General features: G+C 40.8%; 1 protein-coding gene across 5 annotated transcripts in view; it reads left to right on the top strand.

Moving 5' to 3' along the window:
• The window catches only part of KLHL29 (kelch like family member 29), a 415,582-nt gene that overhangs the window by 220,216 nt on the left and 172,685 nt on the right, over window positions 1-22,681 (top strand). For all 5 annotated transcript variants that reach the window (XM_060272443.2, XM_088665646.1, XM_088665648.1 and 2 more), the window contains 2 exons: window positions 19,382-19,523; window positions 20,299-20,841. In XM_060272443.2, the coding sequence (XP_060128426.1) occupies window positions 19,382-19,523; window positions 20,299-20,841 (685 nt within the window). The remainder of the gene's footprint in view (window positions 1-19,381; window positions 19,524-20,298; window positions 20,842-22,681) is intronic.

Raw genomic sequence — 22,681 nt, forward strand, 5'->3', positions numbered from 1 at the left:
TTTCCTAGGATGATGTAGCATCCAGCCAGGTGAATGGCGGACACTTAGTTGTTGCTATGGCAACATGCCCCACTCTTTCAGTCATGCAAAAATATGGTGCTCAGCTAAACGCTATGGCCATTAGCGTAACAGAAACTGGTCTGATTGGTTTAGTAGCAGCTTCTACTAGATTCTAAACCTCACAGATACTGAATCAGTGGCCTGGAAGGGATTCATGGATATCATGCAGACAGACCCCCACCCCCTGCTCTGAAAGCCTTGTATCACTATATATTCTTAAAATTCTTTCTTTGAATAATACTTCCCCCCCCCAAAAAAAGTTAGCTGCTTGTGTTCCTATATTGTGTTCCTACCAATAACTGGGGCTCATAAGCACTTATATAATATAGATATTTTCTTTTGAATCTTACATATAATCAGAGTATCTTGATGAATTTGTATTTTTGACATTGTATGTCATGTCCTTGACATACTTACTGTTCTTGGAATAATTCATGCGAAATGTATCTCAACTATGAATCAGTAAATACATTTTTTTCTAATTCTAAGCCCATTCATGCTTTGTAGGTAGGGTGGCTTAAACTATATCTGATTAACTTCCTGTTTCCACCTAGAAAATGTCATATTAAGGAGAGGAGTTTAAGGGGGTTGGGGAGGAATGAAAAATGAAACAGATGAAAGAATGGAGGGAAAGTAATACTGATGAGAATGGAGGAAAGTCTAGAGAGGGAAAATAACAAAATGTTATGATGTTAACAAAGAGCAGTGTGCTTATTCATAAGAGGATTCACATGGTTTATAGCTCAAATTGGTGAAGTAAATTGATATGTGGAAGCACGTGATACTTACACATAAGAAAAATGGTTATAAACCAAATTATTCACAACCTCAAAATTCACATAATAACCTAAATAACCTAAATTGTTTTGCTTGTTTCAATAATCAGACATGTTTATGGAACATTCATCCTTCCTAATTAACATCTCAAATTAACAAGTGAGATGCTGATTTATAGCGTGCAGGTATCTCCACTATCCTATTGAAAACCTTTATAAGATGCAAGATATATGGCACCACATCTGGAAATGGTTATTCAGTAGATGAAATAACAAAATCATGAAACTGAATCACCAAGACTGAAAGCTATTCCTTGGACCTTTGCACTCAGTAATAGTATGACCATATAAGATTATTTGCTCCTCAGCAATTTTGCTGCTTTTAGTCTGTCATGTGAAAGACCTGGGCCAGACATCTGAAATGGAAGCAGTTCTTAATGTGCTTTTTTTAAAAAAAAAATGGAGATTGTGCTCTTTTATGCACTCATTGTTGCAGAGAGAGGACTACTTTGCCTTGTAAGATATCACAGATTATTTCTATTGTCAATGAAAATTACAGACTGAGCTTCAACTGAAAATGAAGGTTTGTCTTCCGGGCAAAACTGGACGCAAGTTATCTCGTACCTGCCATTGGGTGGATTTGCGCTGTAAAACCCTTCACTCATTAGTTGTGCAGCTGGGAACAAACACCTGAGCATTACTCCTTTCTCAAACTGATAGCTTAGAAACAAAAATCTCTTTCTCTAGTAAGTGGAGGGGCATTCTTGCACTATTGAGCAGCAAAAGTGGGACAGAGCAGCAGCCACCCAGAACATTTATGGTATAAAAGAATTTGAGAATTTCAGGCAGTAAAAGTTTTTGGGACAAAGCAATTAAGTCTATATATATATATATATATATATATATATATGTATGAAAATATTTAAATTGAACAAAATAAAATGATAAAATATAAAAGGAAACAAAAAGTGCCCTAATAAAAATATGAAAAATAGCACTATAATTCCTTACATAGTTGTCTAATACAAAGGTATCTAAGTAAAATTATTATTATTATACATATACATTTACTGATAACTCACTATATTTTAAATGAATACATTCAAAATGTCATTGTATTTGTCCATATGCAATCTATGTCTATAAGCTGTTGGTTTGTATGTTGCAAGAGTTGTCATATCTTCTATCCATTGATTAAAGGTGGGTATAGATTTATCTTTCCAGTGGATCAGTAGAAGTCTTTTAGCTGTAGTGAGGGCGCGGAGAATCAATTTATGTTGACCAGTTGTCAAATTACATATAGTAGGTAGATAATTTAAACTAATACTATCCTCTGGCAATAAAGTACTAGCTTTCCCCCCAAAATAATATTTATACAATTTAGTACTTTCTCCCAAAACTTCCTAAGTATAGAACATTGCATAAACATTTGTTTCAAAGAAGCATTTTCACATCTTCAACAGTATGTTGTTGTAGATGGTCCCATTCTATAAAAATGTAACAATAAATTCTACAAGTGTCCAATAAATACTAAATATTAGTTTTTCTAGCATAAGATGTAATTTAAAATCCATTGACACCTTTGTTACAGAAGCTAAAACACTCTTTCGCTGTCTAGGTAGTATAAGAACCTCCAATTCTTGATTCCATTTGTTTTTAGAGTCTGCATATCAAATTGATTTATTGATACCAGGTTTTTTTTAGTCTCAAAGGGTTTAAACCAATTGTTCTATTATCTCTGGTGTCTTAGACGCTTTGAAAGCTGTTGGTCAAAACAGGGTTATTAACAAATGTTCCAACTGCAGATATTTCCATTGGGCCACCTCCTAAGTGGCATTTATCTTTTTAACACAGCAAATGTATAGAATTGATCTTCCTCATCTATCAATTGATCCAGAGTCATTATCCCTGCATCCACCCAAACCTCCCATACTACAGTTTTCAGTTAAGTCTATCCTGAAACAGTATTGAAATCAGGATAGTGTGTAAGTGTCCTGATAGCACCATGAGCACAGATAATGAATGCACAATTAAAAGACTGTCTGAAGGAGTTCTCAGATAATTTTTACTCCATCCATCATTTTGGGGTTATATATCCAGCATCACTTAGCACACACACACCATTCACAGTCAAGAGTTGAAAAGGGTGGATTTTTCCTTCATTATTTCAATGTTTTATGAGTGAAATAGGAATTCTATTTCATGAGTGAAATAAATTCGCTTTAGTGATTGTACATATGGGAACCAGACAGTGGTAATTACTCCAGATGCTTAACATAGAATACAACACTTTGGGTGGTCCTGGGCAAGATAAAGCGACTAACAAATTTAAGTAGTAATAACAATAGTAAAATAGTAAAAATAGTAATAATAATCATCCAATGAAAGCTGTACAAAAGAAATCCAAATGAGTGGATAAAGAAGCCCAAATTTAACACACTTAATCAGCAACTTTAGAAACCCTTTTGGACATTGCTTATACAGTGGTATCTTGGTTTTCAAACGTAATCTGTTCCGGAAGACCATTCGAGTTCCGAAACGTTTGAAAACCCAAAACTCAATATGGAAAACTCAATACAGAAGCCACGTGTCATGTTCAACTTCTGAGACGTGTTCAAAAACAGAAGCATTTACTTCCGGGTTTACGGCATCCATAAACCAAAACATTCGTCAACGGAGATGTTCGAAAACCGAGGTACCACTGTGTTGTTGTTTTTTCTCCTGAGAGGATGCACAGCAAAGTTGATTAACCTGTGACCCTTCAAATTTTGTAATCCCCTCAATTCCCATCAGCTCTAGTCAGACATGACCTATGGTTTGGGGTAGTGGAAACTGTAGTCAGACAATGCCTGGAGAGCCACAAGTTCTCTGTTCCTAATTTACAAGAAGGTTACATGCTTGATAAGGTTGATCTCTTAGTTATATATTCATTTGCCTATTTACATGTTTAATATTAATTAAAACATTGTGTTGTAGGGTGTTATTGCTCGCATCTGATACTGTTTTCTCATTGACCAGAAAAGGGGATCCTCCCCCGCAAACTAGATGTAATTTCATTACAGAATTATAAAATTCAGCGTTATCTCCAGGGTAACACTATTGAAATATCATGGAGACTTGTCTTCTTGACAATGGTTAATGACACCGTAGACTAAATTTCCAAACAGCTGGTCTTTAAGAGCATGCAGGTTTTACCTGAGGTAGAGAATGGAGATGTATCAGCTTTTCACACACGCAGAGCGTGCTGTTATTTTAGGCAAGTATAATTTTCATCAAGTTTCATATGGACAGCTGATTATAGTTGATTTAGGAATGCATTCCCTTCCAGTTTGAAATGTCTCACATATTCCAATGAGAATGTTGGACATGCAGCAGTTTAAAAAATGTAAGTAAATTACAACGACGACATAGAACTAAATATGAAAAATGTAATCTAAAAGCCTCACAACTGCTGCATGCATCGAGTAGTTCATGAGCCTTCGATATGCTAGATACTGTCGTTCAGCTGCTTTGTCAAATGGTATCTGCTAAACTTATGTGCCCTCTTCTACAGCTAGTTGTTAATGAGAAGAGAACTTAACCACAAGCCTATGTTTGGAGAACATGCTGAGCCACACCCTGGTTTAACTCAGTGGGGTGTGGGAGCAGAAATGACCATGGAGGAGCTAAACAGCTGAAATGTCCTCCCTGAGATTTTGGCATACTGTGTCATACAAAACAGACCATTGTATACTGCCTCATCAGTATCCACATGTTTATTCCTAAACAAGTCTAGAAAATATTCTTAAATAAGTAAATTTGTAAAGTTGTCCAATTGGCCACTTTCCCTCACGTACTCACAACCCTCACGTACAGAACCTGAATCTGGGGGCAAGATGTTGTTGATGACTGTGAACATCATAGCTATTTCACCTCTTTGGTGTCCCTCAGCTGGTCTCCACTCTGTTTTGTTTCCTGCTGCATCTCCCCAGTAGCCATAATATATCTGGGGCACCTCATTTACCATTGTTGCTTTCTGCTCTCTGCTGTGAGATACTGTTGCTCCCCACCAATTTCAAATACAGTGGTACCTCGGGTTAAGAACTTAATTCGTTCCGAAGGTCCGTTCTTAATGTGAAACTGTTCTTAAACTGAAGCACCACTTTAGCCAATGGGGCCTCCTGCTGCCGCTGCGCCGCCAGAGCATGATTTCTGTTCTCATCCTGAAGCAAAGTTCTTAACCCGAGGTACTATTTCTGGGTTAGCGGAGTCTGTAACCTGAAGCATCTGTAACCCGAGGTACCACTATATGCAAGGAGCAGGCATGTGTGTTGTAGATGATTCCACAATTCAGTGAGACTTACTCCCAGTTAAGGGCGGTTAGGATTGCAGCCTTAATTGTGAAAAGAATAGCTTTTTTTGTAGTTCCTTTTTCATACTACAAAACAAAGCAATGTTAAAGGTAGTCTAAAAGACAGTGGAAGTACAAATTACCAGAGTGGCAGAGCATGAGATTCTTAATCTCAGGGTTGTGGGTTCAAGCCTCACCTTGGGCAAAAGATTCCTGTATTGCAGTTGGTTGGACTAGATGACCTTTGTGGTCCCTCCCAACTCTGCAATTCTATGATTCTATGAAATCCCTGATATATAGATATAGCGTGTTCCCCTTTTTGACTCTTATCACATATATGCACACATATATGCACACTCACTCACACACTGTCATGTTTCCATTGTGTGGTGAAAGTCGGCATTCTTATTTTAAGGATCTTAGTCCAGGTATTTAGATGCAATATATAAACAAGAGAGGTATGCATTAGTCTTTAAGAGCCACCAAGAGCTGCTTTGCTTCTGCAGAAGCCTCAGGGTTAGTATGCATTCTGAGGCAGATGTAATTGGGTTTCATCCTGTTTCTTCCCCCATCTTTCCTCAATAGTGGCTTCAGTTCTACAACAGATATTTTGCTCAGTCCAAGATTTAAAAAAAAAAGTGTCAGGGAGCATATTGTAGTTCTGAAGCACCTGCCAGATGTCTTCTACCTCCAGGCTGCAACTCCACTCATTACATCTTCCTGTTTCTTGTGCACATTTTGAGCATCTCTCTAGAGGCAAGCCATTATCTCTTTCTGTGTGTCTCTCTCTGTCTCTCAGGTAGCAACATTTTTTCTCTCTCCCTTCCCGAGAAGCTCAGTTTAAGCTGCCACATCTATCGTTTCAGTACCATCTCTGTGTGTAATACATCAAGAGTTCTACTTCTTAGAGTGCGTGTTTTTTCAGTAATTTATGAAAGCAATTTAAAATGTTTTCTTAATTTTAGAGCAACAGGCACAGTTTGGTTAAATCTGAGCAAGAAATTCATGTACAGAAGGCGGTCTGTGGTTAAAAAAACAAACCCTATCATGCTTGAATGTGGGAATTAGTGGACAATTAGTTATTCAAAAATTTGCTGTGGTTACTGTTATATGTTATTAGTACATTGATATGTACATATAAACACGTAACAGTATATAATAGTGCATTTGAAGTATTTTTATTTGCTCCTGTTTTTATTCTGGCTGGCTGCGTGCTACATTGCAGATACTAAGCTCGGGTAAATTAAAAATGTTCTCTAGGGTCTCGAGAAAAATTAGACTTGTATGCAAAGGCTATTTTTAATTTCACCAAATTGCTTCTTATAATCCCAACACCCAGTATATTCCCTACTGGAAGTATATGCCATATCTTAAGGAGAACAAAATATAAAGTGTCTGCTGGACGTAAGTTAGCAGATGGGGTCATAAATGGACAGATATAATTTCGTGTGATGAAGAAGGGGGAATAGGTTGTTGTTGTTGTTGTTGTTGTTGTTGTTTTTACTGCCGGGGGCTTGTTCAGGGGATGAGTTCGACTTTGAGATTTATAAATTGACTTGACTGCCTCAGAAAGAGGATATCACAGGAACCATCCTTTTCTCGGCTTCCCTTACCCCCCTGCTGCATCCCAGGGAGTATTGTTTCATATTAGCAGGGCAGAGGAGGCTTCCAATGCACCATCTGATTGGGCTTTATGGGACCAATTCCAGCTCTTGTGGCCTGAGGATGTGGACAGTGTGCTTGTAGCTGTCCAGCCAACCACATGGCACATCATGGCTGATTCGAGGTAATGAAAAAAGGCTGGGTGGGTGTGTCATTGCAGGCTTAAGTGGTACCTACCACCTATTAGAAGGTGGTAGTATGTCCATTTCTTGGGGAGGGGGACCCACTCTGGATCCAGAGTGCTTACTGGCAAGAAAGCCTGCTTCCCGGATCAACGAGCAGCGGTGGTTGCATGACCACAGGCAATGTCAGGGGAGGGAATCCCTTTGATCTTGTGGCTCTTCCGTCGGGTGCATGGGATGCTGGGAAAGCCCACAAAATTCAAATCAGATTGGACCGATCACAGGACAACTTTTGATTTAAACGGCCCAATTGCGGGCCATTGTAGGTGAGTCATTTGAGGTGGACTTGAGTGAAGCCTTATCCTGCCTGGCTTCAAACAGGTCCGGCTCCTTTCTATTTAAGCTGCCTGTGCTTGCGCTTGCATGGTTCAAGTCTTGGATGGCAGAAAAAAGGCATTGGGTTGGATCCTTAGTCTTGCAGACAGGGTGGGCCAGGACCCCACCCCTGTTTCCTCAGTCAAAGTATCAGGGTACACCATTATAGGGGTCCAAGGGGAAGGGTTCTGTCTGATGCACAGACAGGGGCTAACAAGCCATAGAACTCCCCAAAATGGTGTCCTGGAGGGATTGCCAAGATAATAAAGCATGCCATATCACGATCCTACATCCTGGATCGACCCTGAAGGAATTATCACCCAGCAAACAGAAGTTGTGGCCAATTTGATTCCAAGACATTGTTTTGCCATTGTTACTCCTCTCCAAGAGCCCAACCCCGATGGACCCTGTCATATGGCATCTGGAATTGCAACTAATACCTAATTGCTAATATCTCTTTGGGGTTCAGGTAGGTAGCCATGTTGGTCTGATGCAGTCGAAAGATATATAAATTTTTTTTTTTAAATGTCCAGTAGCACCTTAGAGACCAACTAAGTTTGTTCTTGGTATAAGCTTTCATGTGCATGCACACTTCTTCAGATACCTCTTTGGGGGACATCTGGGGGGGGGCCCACCTATTTCCTCAAGCTACAGTAACTATAATATGTTGTTTTTATTGTATATTTAGCTGTTGTTCCTGTTGAATTGTTTTATTGCATGCCATATTAAAATGTTCTAAAATGTGAATTGGTAGATGTGTTAAATTGGTAGATGTGTTAAAAAAATAAAAATAATGTAAGGCAAAGATTGCATATTCAGTCATCTGTCATGGGTGCTTTGGAATAGATGACCATCTCTTCCAACTCTACAATTCTGTGATTCTATCTTGGTATTGTATAGTATTCTTGACAATATAAAAATACTTTGAATAAACAAATATTAACAGGGGCATAACTTGTCAGCTTGGTTGCTATTCCAACACCAAGAAGTAATTATTCTCACCTGCTTGACATAGCGACTGCATTTTTTAAGTGCCCAAACTGAGCTCCATTTTGGGAGTCGGCAAACCTAGTTTGTCTTGCTTGGTATGTGTATTGCTGTGTCTGTAACCTGGGCAACAACGGGAGGGAACTAGTCAGGCTTCCCCAAAGACATGTCGGGTAGAAATTCTATCTTCCTGTTATGACTAATGATTCTATATGAGTGCCTGATTCTACTCACTCTTTATTAGCTTTAGGAATCACCCCATCTTAAAATAAGCTTCCATTAGCTTTTTGTAAACCCAGCCTCTTACAGTCTCAGCTTATCTCATATTAATTGATATATGTCACAAGGGAAAGATAGACGTCTTTTTCTCAATCTTGAATGGCTTTGAAAATAAGTGGGTCTAGCCATGTGTGTCCCCGTCCCCCCCTTTGACACTTATCCTTCCTAGGACATAAGTTCCAGGTCCCACTTGTGATGATGATGATGATGATGATGATGATAATGATGATATTTTAGCATGTTCAACAATACAGAAATATGTGTATAATATAACATGAGATACAAAAACATAAGATTGCTAAGGAGAAAGGCAAATAACAATAGACACATGAGAACAAATCACTCCCAAATATACAGTGTCAACATGTCAGTCACAGGTATTAAGCTACCTATGTTCAGTAAGATAAGACAGCTTTACAGTGATTGGGTTCGGTAGCATTCTGTTGGCCATTTTCCATCAGAGAAAATAAAGAGGTGCCAGTTGCAAAAAGAAGTTGTAGTTTCAAGTTTAGCCATATTTTCTCACTGCTTTAAATAGATCAGTTTGCTTTCCCATTACAACAGGGGTGACTAATCTCTAGTTTTCCATATGTTGCTAAACCACCATTCCCTTTATCACAACCATTTATCGCAGTGGCTGGTGCTGATGGGATTTGGAGACCCAACAGCATCCCAAGGCCACCTCTGCATTATAAGATGCTACGAGACCTCCATAACATGATGTCAGTAGAGGACTGTATTTTTGTACCGCTGTATTAAAATTAGGGTTGCCAGACTCAACATAGGACAGGACTTCTGTGCCTTTAATTGCCCTGCTCTCTTTTGAGTCTGGAAACCTTAAAGAGAAACCAGCAGACCCTTTGCTTGGAAATTAAACAAAGGGTCTGCTGGTTTCTCTTTAAGGTTTCCAGACTCAAAAGAGAGCAGGGCAATTAAAGGCACAGAAGTCCTGTCCTCTATTGAGTCTGGCAACCCTAATTGAAATTTCCTATTCCTTTCTGAGATGTGTGTTTTTGTTTAATAACACATGCACACGCGCGCACAAGCTTGAGAGGTTGTATTTTCAAGCAAGTAGACATTTCACCTTTCCATTCCACCCCCTTTGAAATGCACACCTGAGTGTGTGTTTCTAGCAATTTACCTCTTTCATGTTTTCCTCGTTTAATTCAAGCAAGCATCTAAAACATGAAAGCTAAGTACAGCATAATGCAATTACTTTCTGTGATGTTTGCCGAGTGTTTTATGAAGCCCATATTTTTACAGTGGTCAATGGACATAACATAATTGGATCTAAAAAGGGTGCTCATGTGTTCCAATGTGCACATAATGTTCCTTTTTTATAATGTTCAATAATTAATACAAAGCAAGCATTTATATAATCAAGACAAGAGATGAGTAACAATTCCAAATTAGCATTTTGTTTAGTAGCAAAAATAAACCAGGGTGTTGTTTTCTTTAAGCTTTAAAATAGGATAAACTGGAACATTACAAAGGTTGTTCTTTCGCCAAGTTGTAGCGCCTGGTACTGAACTCCATTATTGGTTATTATGGCTTTGTTTTGACTTAATCTGTAGCTTCTTTCTGTTTGAACACATACTAGCTTAGGGTCCTAATAGGCTAGATATGTGTAATAAAGTTTACTGAGCCATTAAGACCCAGAATTTGTGATGTATTCTCTGCAGATGCATGCCTGAAATAAGAGTAAACTTTGGTTCATGCATAGAATGTCCTTATTTCCTATTTGCTACTCCAGAGAATATCATCTCTGCAGGAATGAGCCCCTAACCAGATCAGAAACCACACACTAGTAAACTGAAGCCAAATTCAGATTGTTGGAGACTTTGAGCTGTATCAGTTTTGTATAAAACCATGAGTTGCTAAATGTGATGTTCTCACGGTTAAAGATAGGGATCGGCAACCTAAGGCCCATGGGCCACAAGCGGCCCATGGGGGTCGTTTAACCGGCCCATAGACCCCTGCCACCTGCTCAGTTGGCTCCCATGCACCGCACTAAACTGGCGTGGAACAGAGTGGTGACCTCCTTCCGCAACGCTGGCCAGCTTCCCATTGGCTGCAGGAAACTCCTGCAGCCAATGAGAAGTTGCGCACGCCTCCTCCGCGCCGGAAGGAGCGGCGGAAATAGGGTTTGTGCATGCGTGCACTCCTGCCTACTGCAGCGTCTGCGGGACCGTGAACTGGCCCAAGCCACAAAAACTTTTCCAACCCCTGGTTAAAGGTGTATATTTTGAGAAAGGGAAAGGAAGAGGCAGGGTAAGAAAGAATGAGGGCAGAGGCTTTCCGGGTTCAGCGCCAGCGCCGATCGGCGGGGTTTCGTCTCGTCTCCGAGACGGCCCGTCCCTGCTAGGAGTGGGGAGGGCAGCGAGAGCGACGCTGCGCCCCTTAGAACCTCGGGAAGGGCGTCCCGGGGGCAAATTGCTCGGCACAGCCCAAATCCGGACTCCCCAACTCTTCGGTTAGCTCTAATAAGAGCTCCGGAGCGAGGAGGGTAGAAGTCGCGGGGGCCATTTTGAGCGGCAACGTTATTCTAGCAGGGAGAAGCTTCAAGCCGAAGGCGGAGAGCGCTGGATTCTTCCGAAAATAAAACGATTGGAAAAGATTGTAAGTAACCTCACAATTTGGATTATAAAACAATTTGGATCTGGGAGAGAGGGGAGAAAAGAGGAAGCCACCACCCCCCCCCACGGCAACAAAAGAGACAGTAAATAGAAACCCGAAGCCGTAAACAGAAGATTTGTAATTCAAAAGGATCCCTCAAAGGCATCAAAGAGAATCTCCCCTTTGATGCAGGGTGAAAAGGGGAGAGAGACTGTGGTTTATGACTGCCCTGCAGCAAGAGGTAAAGGCTAAGAAAAACCTTTCTTTTCCTCGGGAGCCGGCAGCCCAGACAACCCAGTGAGTTGATTAGGATTTATAAGTCAATTTTTATTTTACTTTGTATTTCTGGACTTTGTGGAATTTCTTTTTTGGTTTAAGTGCTTGTGAAATGTGAGTTCGAACTTTATTGTTAATAAGACCTGAAGAATGCAGCCAGCTTGTTAAAATGGAGTCGAGAAAATAAACTGTGATCATATTCCACCCCACGTGACAAGTTTTGACCTTGGCAGGATTGAATTATGTCAACAAAAAAGTGTTCCCCTGAGTTCCAGCGGTCTGTTTTGACCTTAATGTGGGAAACAAGAATAGAGCTATGTCAAGAGGAGACACGACGGCAAGAGTTACAGCAAAAATTTCAGATGGTGATGGCGGAATATGATTTTTTAGGAGATGAAGCTTTTGACACTGAAAAAGATGAATGTGAGAATGACAATGATGATGACTGTGATTTGGAAGGAAAAGATGAAGATGAGGACTGTGATGATTCAACACAAAATGAAGCACACCACGAAAAAAATGATTACTTTACTCTACAAAAAGTTGGATGGAGTGCCCTGCTTTTGAGGGGGGCACGATTGGTATTATTGGAACTCCAGAACGCCCACAGGGAAGAAGGAAAAAATATGCAGAGAAGAGAAGAAATCCAGGGGTCCTGTATGGTGGCCTGGATGGCAAAAGACTGTAAACAGGGGGTGGGGTGAAGGGAAAGTGATGTTGTGATTATAAGGATGGATTAACAGGTTTATAACTGGTCTGCTGATTTTGGAATTTGCTGGATTGGGGGGGTGGAGCCGGGAATCGGGGATGTAAGGTTAAATTGAGAATAGTTATAGTTTTAAAAGTGAATGGATTTTGGAAAATGTGAAAATATGGAGGCTTATAGAGGGAGAAAAAATTAGGCACGGGAAGAGAAAATGGGAGTTTGATTTTTCAGTGACTTGAATATTAGATGAAAATGTTAACAATTGATTTATAAGTGGTATAAGATACAAAGGTGTATTTTTATAAAGTAAGAAACTGTTGCAGATGATAAAAAAGGGATGAAAACCGGGGAAGGGGGGGGAGGGGAAGCCCACAAAATATGGTTTTACAACTATGAATGCAAGAAAAATTTTTCTGTTTTGTATTGTTTTTTTGTTGTTGTTTTTGTTTTTGCCCTTTCTTTTTTCCCTTTTTTCCTATTTCTATTTTTCTCTTTTTTTGGTATGATAATAGATGGTTGGATGGATGGCCTCCTGCGTACTGCCCTGGTTTGCTGGAGCTTCCTGGTGGCAGGGGGGGGCTTTGGGGTCAGGGGAGGGGGAGGAGGACAGAAATCCAAGCATAAAATGGACCATCTCTGACTGTTCACATACATGGGATACTCCTGTGGCAGGGGAGGACCCATGTGGGTGGGTAGGAAGGAGGTGGAAAAGGTGTTTATGTATGTACCGTTTTTTTTTTTGTCTTTTTGTATTTTGTAAAATTAATTAAAAGTATGTTCAAAAAAAGAAAGAAAGAATGAGGGCAAGCAGGTGCAGGCTCTTCTACTGTTCCAGCACAGAGGAGTTTGCACACTGATTCTGCAGCCAGCCAAAGGACACTTCTAATGGTCTCATTCACACATAACATTCCATCAAACCATGGCTTAGCACAAACATGCTGGCTCCCAGGCTCTTTGCTCCTTCCCAGTCTCAGTTTGGTGCTTAGTGTGTCATCCAAACCCAAGATCATGGTTGAACTAGGGTTGCCATATTTCAAGAAGAGAAAATCCGGACACAGACATATCATTTGAGCTTTTTTTTTTATATAGAGAAAACCCAAGTTATTGAGGTTTTAGGGGTTATGTTGCTGAAGATCCAGGGCGACCCCCCCCCCCCCCGGACATCACTTTCATGGTTTTCCTTAACTATGATATGTAGCTAGCAACAAACAAGCTTATGGTTAAGGCATAGCTGCCAAGTCTCCCGTTTTCTCCGGGAAAACCCCGATTTTAAAGCCGTTTCCCGCTGTCATCCCGTATGGGTAAAAATCCCGTCATTTCCCCGGAATTTGCAAACAGAGCCAGGAAGTGCGCGCGTGAGTATCACTCTTTACTTTTTCCTATCTCTATGGACACGTCTGTTCCCGGTACAAAGACTTGCTTTGCAAACAGAGCCAGGAAGTGCGCGCGCGAGTATCACTCTTTACTTTTTCCTATCTCTATGGACACGTCTGTTCCCGGTACAAAGGCTTGCTTTGCAAACAGAGCCAGGAAGTGCGCACGCGAGTATCACTCTTTACTTTTTCCTATCTCTATGGACACGTCTGTTCCCGGTACAAAGGCTTGCTTTGCGAGCAGAGCCAGGAGGAAGTGTGCACACGGGGATCACTCTTTACCTTTTCTCTATGGTGCTAGCTGCTTCCGCTCTGCTTCCAATGCTTTGGATTTTTTGTGGGCTTTCTTCCCTTCCCCCTTGGCGCCACGTTTGGGGATCCCTGCTTTTGGTGGGGGTAAGTTCTCTTTCAGAAGAGCAAGTCTGGGCTGGTGGAAGGAATCCTGCAAATATCAGATGGGGCCACTTTACGAGGTGTGTGTGTGTGTGTGTGTTATCCTTAAATTTTTTTGCATGCACATTTCTTCAGATATCTGATATCAAGTATCTGAAGAAGTGTGCATGCACACCAAAGCTCATACCCATAACAAACTTAGTTGGTCTCTAAGGTGCTACTGGACAATTTTTGGAAGGATTCTTTTAAGGAATTTTTTTAAGGAAAAAAAAGTTTAAGGATTTGATTCTTTTAAAGGAATTTTTTGGAAGAGTTTTTTTTAAATAATCTTTTTCAATAATTTTTTTATTTTGGCTATGGCAGACCAACATGGCTATCCTCCTGTATTTTAAAAAAATAATAATCCCTAAAGCCATGTTTCTAGAGCTAGATGGGCCACTGGCCTGATCCCACTCATGCTGGACTACAAATCTCTTAACAGCTTGGGATCAGTTTACTTGAGAGATTGCCTTCCCCCATGTATTCCCAACTCAATTGCTTTGATCTGAGAAAACTAGCACAGTTACTGGTTCCACATAAAACACCTGCACTTCTGAGAAATCAATATTTTAGTGTGGCAGCACAGGTCGACTTTGGAACTCCCTGCCTGTTGATTCCAGGCACGCACCTTCACTACTTTTTCTTTTTCCCTTTTCTTTTTGGTGCTTGCAAAAACAAATAAATGTTTGTTTAGGCAAGCCTATCCAGACATGTAAAATGTGGACATGTATTTTAATCTTCTTTTTAGTATATGGTTCATTTGTAATTATTTTTAAATATTTTAAATAGCTGTGTGTAACTTCTTTTACTGATGGAATGAAAATGGTTATAAAAATCAAATTATGATAGTAATAAATGCGCAATGGAATAGTTTTTTCATAACAAAACAGTTTATTAGAGCAGCAGCATAATAAAGGAAGAGAAAATTAGCAGCACGTATATTAATATGAATGTTTTGGACTGTTGGCAGATCTCTGTCCTCTATAAAACTTATATTCCCTATTAAAGCTATCTAAGGCTTTATACATATCATACTTTTAAAGCACACACACTCCAAGAATTCTGGGAGCTGTAGCTTACCCCAAAAGAGCTATAACTCTCAGCATCCTTAACGAACTACAGCTTCCTGGGTGCTGCTTTTTCTAGGTGTTTTAAATGTATGGTGTGCACTCAGCCTAAGCCTAGACTCCACTTTCTTGAGCCTTTTATCTTCCTTCAGCACACCTTTAACTCCTTTATCACTCCCTACCTATACTACTACTCCTCCTACTAATATATTTAAAGATTTTGTTGGCAGTGATTGTCTTTATGTTTTTAGCAATGTGCTCCTAAAATTTTATGTAATTTTACCATTCCTTATTGTCTGCTTGCATTTCTTTTGCCAAATTCCTGTTCTATTCTGTTCTCGCATGGACAAAACTTCCATTTTTAGGAAACCTTATTGCCTCTAATAGCTTCCTTTGCTCTGCTTCTATACTGGCATATTCTTGGCCTTGGTGGTACCTTTTCTGATCTGTGGTATGCATGCCAGTTCTAATTTTGTGTTTTTAAACAACTCCCAAGCATTTCAGAGAGATTTGACCCCCTTGGTTTTGCCTATTAACTTCCTTTTTATCAATCCCTTCATTTTGGGGTGGTTTCCTTTTTTGAAGTCAAATGTGACCATGTTGAGTTTTCTTAGCAATTTGCATGTATATTTAACATAATAGCTTTATGGCCACTGCTCTCAACTGTTCTAGTTACAGGTAGGTAGCCGTGTTGGTCTGAGTCGAAGCAAAATAAAAAAATTCCTTCAGTAGCACCTACTGAAGGAATTTTTTTATTTTGCTCTCAACTGGTTCAACAACACTTACATCTCATTATATCAATGCTGTCCTCCAAGACCAAGCACACCAGTTTGCCTATTTTGGCTCAGTAAAGAAAGGAGTTCAGAACACTCCTTCCACAGCACCCTGCCTTTTACCACACAAAATATTTATCTCCTAGCTAGATTCACCTTCAAATTGGAGCCTGGCTGATGAAAATGTGAAATTGGAGGAATGACTCGTTAGAAGTAAGCCTTGCAATAGTGGTGGTGGTGGGAGGGTGGGCAAGATTCCATAGTCCTGAAACATGCATTTTAAAATTGGGTGCACACAAATGATTGTGGTGGACCCACACTGCCATTAGTTTGTCCTTATTTGAAATGATTATTAGTATATTTTTTTTAGCATGGTCTACCATGTCCTAAGATCTGTCCTTGGATGGTGTGGGATTCACAGCAGCTTGTGCTTCTCCCGCATTATTCAGATAATGTTGGGAAGATCTGGGCCACATGGGCAGAGCTCATAATAAAAACCAGTGTGCTAAAGTGGTTGGAGTGCTAATCTAGAACCTTGGAGACTAGAGTTCAAATCCCCAATCAGCCATGAAGCTCACTGGGCGACCTTGGGCCAGTCATTCAGCTTAACCTACCTCATAGGGTTATTGTTATTGTTATGTTTTGTTTTTAAAGGATCAAGTAGCAGGTGTTGAGGAAAGGTCTGTATCTGAGAGCATGGAGAACTGTTTCCAGTTAGGGTAAACAGATATTAGATTAGATTTGGGATGTCAGAGAATACCAGATTTTGCTGCGAAACCAGTCCTCAGACCAGTGCAAACAGGCCACAGACCTGCAGTTTAGTTCTTTAGATCTACAACTCTTTCTGAGGGTTGGTTCAACTATTGTACTTAGGAGGTCAACTGAGGGCTTGCTCTCTTTGATTGATTGATTGATTGATTGATTGATTGATTGCTTTAACGGTGCAAAGCTGCTTGGAGCAGCTTTAAGGCATCGTGCCTTAAGTAAAAACACTTTGAAAATTGTGCAGAAAGTGTGTAACTGTTACATAGCTGCCAAGTCTATGTAATCTTCTGATTTCTTCCGGTGCCGCTCTGCCCATGTCTGGGCACCGGAAATCGGCAGCGCCGGCACTGGAAGTTGCTTCTACGCATGTCTGGACATGCGTAGAAGCGACTTCCGTTGCCGGCGCTGCTGATCCCTTATTTTTTTAACCCGGACTTGGCAGCTATGGGTTAAGGAGGAGAGAACTTCACCATGATTGTGGGGTCGGCAAACTTTTTCAGCTGGGGGCCGGTCCACTGTCCCTCAGACCTTGTGGGGGGCTGGACTATAATATGGGGGGGGGGATGAACGAATTCCTACGCCCTACAAATAACCCAGAGATGCATTTTAAATAAAAGCACACAATCTATTCCTGTAAAAACACCAGGCAGGTCCCACAAATAACCCAGAGATGCATTTTAAATAAAAGGGCACATTCTACTCATGTAAGATAAGATAAGATAAACTTTATTTCGGCCATAGGCCCATAATACACAGCAAACAAGGATAAAACAGTATAAAACCGTCCTACATAAAAACAATCAGACAAAATAAAAACATAAAAGCAATCAGAACCATCAGACAAAATCAGCCCCTCATACAAGGAACTTATGTACAACATATTTAAGCGTTTCAACTCATGTAAAAACACGCTGATTCCCGGACCGTCTGTGGGCCCCGGGCCTTAGTTTGCCAACCCATGCACTAAGCTAACCTTGGCTTAGCTGCTACAAAGCATTGACCTAAAAGGCGGGGGGGGGGGGGCAAAGCAATTGGGAGCTTCTCTCTGGGAGCCAGTAGGTTGGCGTGGTCCCAGCAAACCGTAGTTTGGCTTATTATTATCATTTGTATATTATTTATTAATTTATATATTGCTTGTATGCCGAAATTACCTAGACATACCATATCACATGAACTAGGCCAGTGTCTGCCTTCTGGCCTAGGAGGAGCATTCATGTTCACATAGTTCACTGGTAGCTTTACAAAAAGGACTTGGTTGGTTTGTTTTTCATTTCTGAAAGCCTCCTATTTTTGGCCCCTGGCAAATACACAGGGAAGAGCGGGAAAGCCCAGCAGTTATCATGTTGAACATTTAGTTTTGTGTGATTGTTTATACAGAGCTGTCTTTCTGATTATGCCCCCGCTTCATGATTAGTGAACCTTGCTCTTTTCAACACTTTACAGTTTCTTTTAACAGCTTTAGCTTTAAAATGTTTCCATTATAAGCACTTTTGCAGCCAACTCCTATAGTGTGGTTCTAATTTTTTGGTTCGGTTTTAGGGACTGTTGAACATTAAATGCTAAGAGCTCTTTTACAGTAATTTGTCGCAATCCACTTTTCAAGGAAGTCCAAATGCGATGGGCTTGGGGCTTTGTTCATTTTGGTTTTCATATTTTGGAATGGAACCAAGCAGAACTTGTTTGTCTGAACATATATTCAAGCTTCAAAATGTAACTTAGTGGGAAGCATGAAATTAAGGGTTGTATCCAACTAACCTCTGCTCGGAATAGACTTATTGAATTTAATGGTGCTACTTTAGCCATGTTTATTAATTTCAAAGTTTACTCTGAGCATGACTAGTGTTGGACACAACCTAAGTGGCAAAACATGGTGTCTGATGGCAAAACATGAATTCCCCAATAAATCAATAATTAGATATGAGGCATACGGACTTCTGTGTCAGACCAGTATCAGAAACATTACACCAGCATTGTCAAAATTCTGTAGCGAACTGTAGGCTGACAAGTTGTGGCAAGTGTTTAGATTTTTTGACTGTTGCTTTAAAGCGATGGTCGTTGTGTTGTTTATAAATATTAATCATTCCATAAAATAAAACATTATAATTGTTTTGCCTGTGTGTCTCTGGCTAAATGCAATATGAATTTTTATATATAAAAAACTACTGTATTACAAAAAGTTATACAGATGCCATTTATATTAGCCTAGAGGGGGTGTAAATATGTACAATTTTTTTGGCAAAGGGTGTTTAAGGAGATAACAGAAATCACTGGGTTAAAGCTGACCAAAAGTCCAGAGGTAGCATTATTATCAATTTGTGATGGGGTGGAAGGTTCACAGGCTTTGAAGGACTTGCTCACAAATTTAATGAGAGCTGCACAAATTATTATAGCTAGGAAGTGGAAGGGCCAAGCAGAATATAAAATGGAAGAATGGAAATAAAGAGGTGTGGGATATAGCTATTAATGATATATTAACATGTGCCATTAAGGTAAGACGGGGAATATGCAGGAGAAATGATTTTGAGGAGATGTGGAGGGTGTTTGTAGAATTTGTGCTGTCAAAACAGAAAGGGGTCAAACCATTGCAAGAGGTGTTGAAATTTTGGGTGTTTGGATAGTTACAATGGAATGGTCTCGGTGGTGGGGCACACATTTTTCTAATTATTTATTAATGCTTTTTTAAAAAAGTACTGTGATACCGGGGGGGGGGGGGGAACCAACAACAACATCTTATATATATAATTAGTCTAAATACACAATGTATTGTCTTGTTCCCTTACAGACGCCTTGCATTTCAAAGACTGAGAATCAGCCACAAGGATTAGCAACCAGTGTCAGGTGGGGACAGACACCCATCAATCAGTCTACCCCCTGGGACACAGACGAACCCCCATCCAAACAGATGAGGGAGACTGAAAACCCAGGTATTCTTTCAGCCTTATTTGTAATTCTGTTGGGTGGGGTGAGTGGAGGGATTGTTCAAAGCAAATTCAATATGCTTTCTCCAATTACCTCTCTAAATAAGACTTTATCACGAGTCCTTTTTTCATGCTACAGCTGGCTTTTCTTTCTAGTTGTAAAGACCCCCCTCAGGTTACTCCTATGTCAGGGTTAATATAAATGTATTAAGATGCCTGCAAGTTCATTAAAGCATTTTCTTTTCCCTTCTCCACCAGGGTAGAAAACAAACAAACAAACACGCGCACACACGCACACACACCAAAAAACTCGCCACTGCATAATATGTTAAGAACTCCTTTTATGTCCGGAGCCACCTGAAATGATTTCCAGCTTCCAGACACATATCATACAATGTGCAGCTATGCCAGACGCCTAATTACAATCTCTTTGTAGTGGCTGCAACACGGTTATTATACGCGCCAAGTGTTTGTCAGGGAGCCATGAAAACACGTTGGGGAAAGAGGATAATTTCCTTGGAAGCATATACTTAAGCTACACAAAGCTGAAAGCGCATAACATTGTAAACATTCTGCATTGCTACCTGATCGCTGTTTTCAACATTTGCACTTTCCTGCCATGTCGTAGTCCTTCCAGGCACTTGCCAGTTTGGAGTGGTTCCAGCCCCCCCCCCCCACGCCTCCTTTGGGGTTGCAGGAGGGATGGTCTCAATATTAGCAGCATTGCACAGAGAGAGAGTTTTCCAAAAATTGTTGTTATTGCTAGCTTTCCTTTTTCCAGGTACAGCTCCATGGGTTACAACAGTTGCAGCAGGTAACCAGCCAACTCTAATCACTCATTCTTATGGGATGACTCAACCTCCGACCTTCAGCCCAGCCGTGAACGTCCAAGCCCCTGTCATTGGAGTTACACCCTCACTCCCTCCTCACGTTACCCCCCAGCTTCCATTAATGCCAGCTCATTACCAGCTTCAGCAGCAGCCTTCACAGCCTCTGAGTAACATGGTTGTGAACCTGCAAAGCCAGCCTCTGTACACTAACAGCCAGCCCATTACAATGTCTTCTATGACCGGGGTTGGTCAGGTGACTCACCCGGGCCACAGTGCAGTAGGGAATGGTCATATGACTTGTCCTATCCTGCCTCCACCACCACCTGCTTTGCCTTCAGCTGCCCTACCTAATAGTGTTCCGGCTACCAATGGGCAGGCTGCTCCTCAGCTTCCTCCTAATCAGACGGGCAGTCAGGACAGCACAAATGGCCTACAGATGCTACGGACGGTTGGTGTGGGAAAGTACGAGTTTACGGATCCTTGGCATCCAAAAGGTAAGTTAGCCCAGAATTCCTCATGCTTTCCATGCTTTGTACTTTGGGATATAACATGAGTTTGACCCAACTGCGGGAGGCAGTGGAAGACAGGAGTGCCTGGCGTGCTCTGGTCCATGGGGTCACGAAGAGTCGGACACGACTAAACGACTAAACAACAACTTTGGGATTATGTGTACTTTGGGGACGTAGTGTGTCAACAATGTTCAAGTTCTGCCAAAAGCCCTGCATAAGAGGCGGCCTTGCCAGTTAGTGTCCACAGTGCTGATGTTCCTCTGCCTGTATTCCAGCACCAGTTTCCTGTCTTGTGTTCTGTGGCAGCTTTTCATGAAGTAAAGATGACAAACTGCTTCCTCTGAGAGGACAGAGGGAAACTATGCACTGGTTTCAGCATTGAACGACACTTTCTGGGGTCCCTCAAACAAGCAAAGATACACATCTCAAAGTGCATGAGACAGCTGTCACTCGTTGCCTTAGAGTTCCCCTCCCCCTCGCGAGGAACACTTACGTATAAACCACCCCACTGTCTTTCTAGGTTAAGTTGTGGCTTTTGAATCAGTATTTTTATATGATAATTTCCTCCTCTTCAGCGTGATGTGTGTGTGTATGTGTATGGACTGGGCTAACATTCTAGTTGGCTCTGCACACTGGGTAGGGTTAGCCAGCCTAACAAGAGCCTCTAAGGTGGTACTGCAGAGTGTGTTGATTGAAATTGACCTGTGATCTGATATTAACTCTCCAAGAGACTATTAGGCCAGGAGCAGTAGTTATTTGATCCAAAGAACCAAATGCATCTCATCCATGCTGGGAAATTAGCATGGCAAGAAATCTGCACTAGAAAATCCCAAAGGGTTCTGCATGCTTCCCCCCTCCGCACACTTCTATTTCCCTCATATTGACTACACAGCCCACCCCTCAAATCTTCCCCAGGGACCAAAAAAATGTGAGGTTTGTGCGGGTTGTTGTGTAGTACTGTGTATATACCTTGCTGACAGTCCACTATGTCAACATTAGTGTGATATCGCATGGTAAGTTTATTTTAGTTTATTCCCTTGTTATGTTCTCTGGACAACTCTCAGTCTGATAAGAACACAATGGCTCTCCCTGACCATGTCGCTGAAAATGCATTTGCTTTCTGAGGGAAGGTTAGGCTTGTAGGAAGATGCTACATTATTTAAAACAAAAAAAACAGAGCAGCTCACATCACCTGTTACATGCAACCGTATCCGCAGGGACAAAGCATGACTGTATCTCACGCTAGGTTGAGATTACCCCCTGGAAGGTAACAAGCGAAGAGGTGCTTTGACTTGTGTTGCTTCTGCGAATGCTAGGACAGCTCTTTAAATGTGCTGCAGAAATCAGGTGCAACCGTGTTGTGGTTGGAAATTCACTCTTCCTCCCAGCACTAGAGTGCTGATTTAATTTAATCTTCGTGTGCTCTGTTTTATTTTTCAAATTAACCTGTCTCTCCTTAACAAGTATTTAGTGTTCCCCATATGAAACTGAAATAGAACGGAGCTTAAGAAAAATCTCTTAAGTCAGTATAGAAGACCACAAAGGCTCCATTAAGTCTGCTAAGCTAATTGTACACATGAACAGTGCCCATGTTTAATTTATATATTAAAATCTTTTGTGTAGCTTGATACAAAAGAAACTTCATTACTATTAAATACCTTTCATTTGCATATGAGGAAATTCATTCCAATTGCCCATCTTTTAAGAACAGTTGCTTCACACCCTGATTTCTAAAGCAAAGCACTCTTGAGTATTTTCAGGTTTTTACTTCTTAAAAAATATGAGATTAATTGACTTTGAAGGATCTTTGCTATCCATATATTTC

Source organism: Zootoca vivipara, chromosome 3, assembly GCF_965207765.1.
Source record: "Zootoca vivipara chromosome 3, rZooViv2.hap1.1, whole genome shotgun sequence".
Taxonomy (NCBI): Eukaryota; Metazoa; Chordata; class Lepidosauria; order Squamata; family Lacertidae; genus Zootoca; species Zootoca vivipara.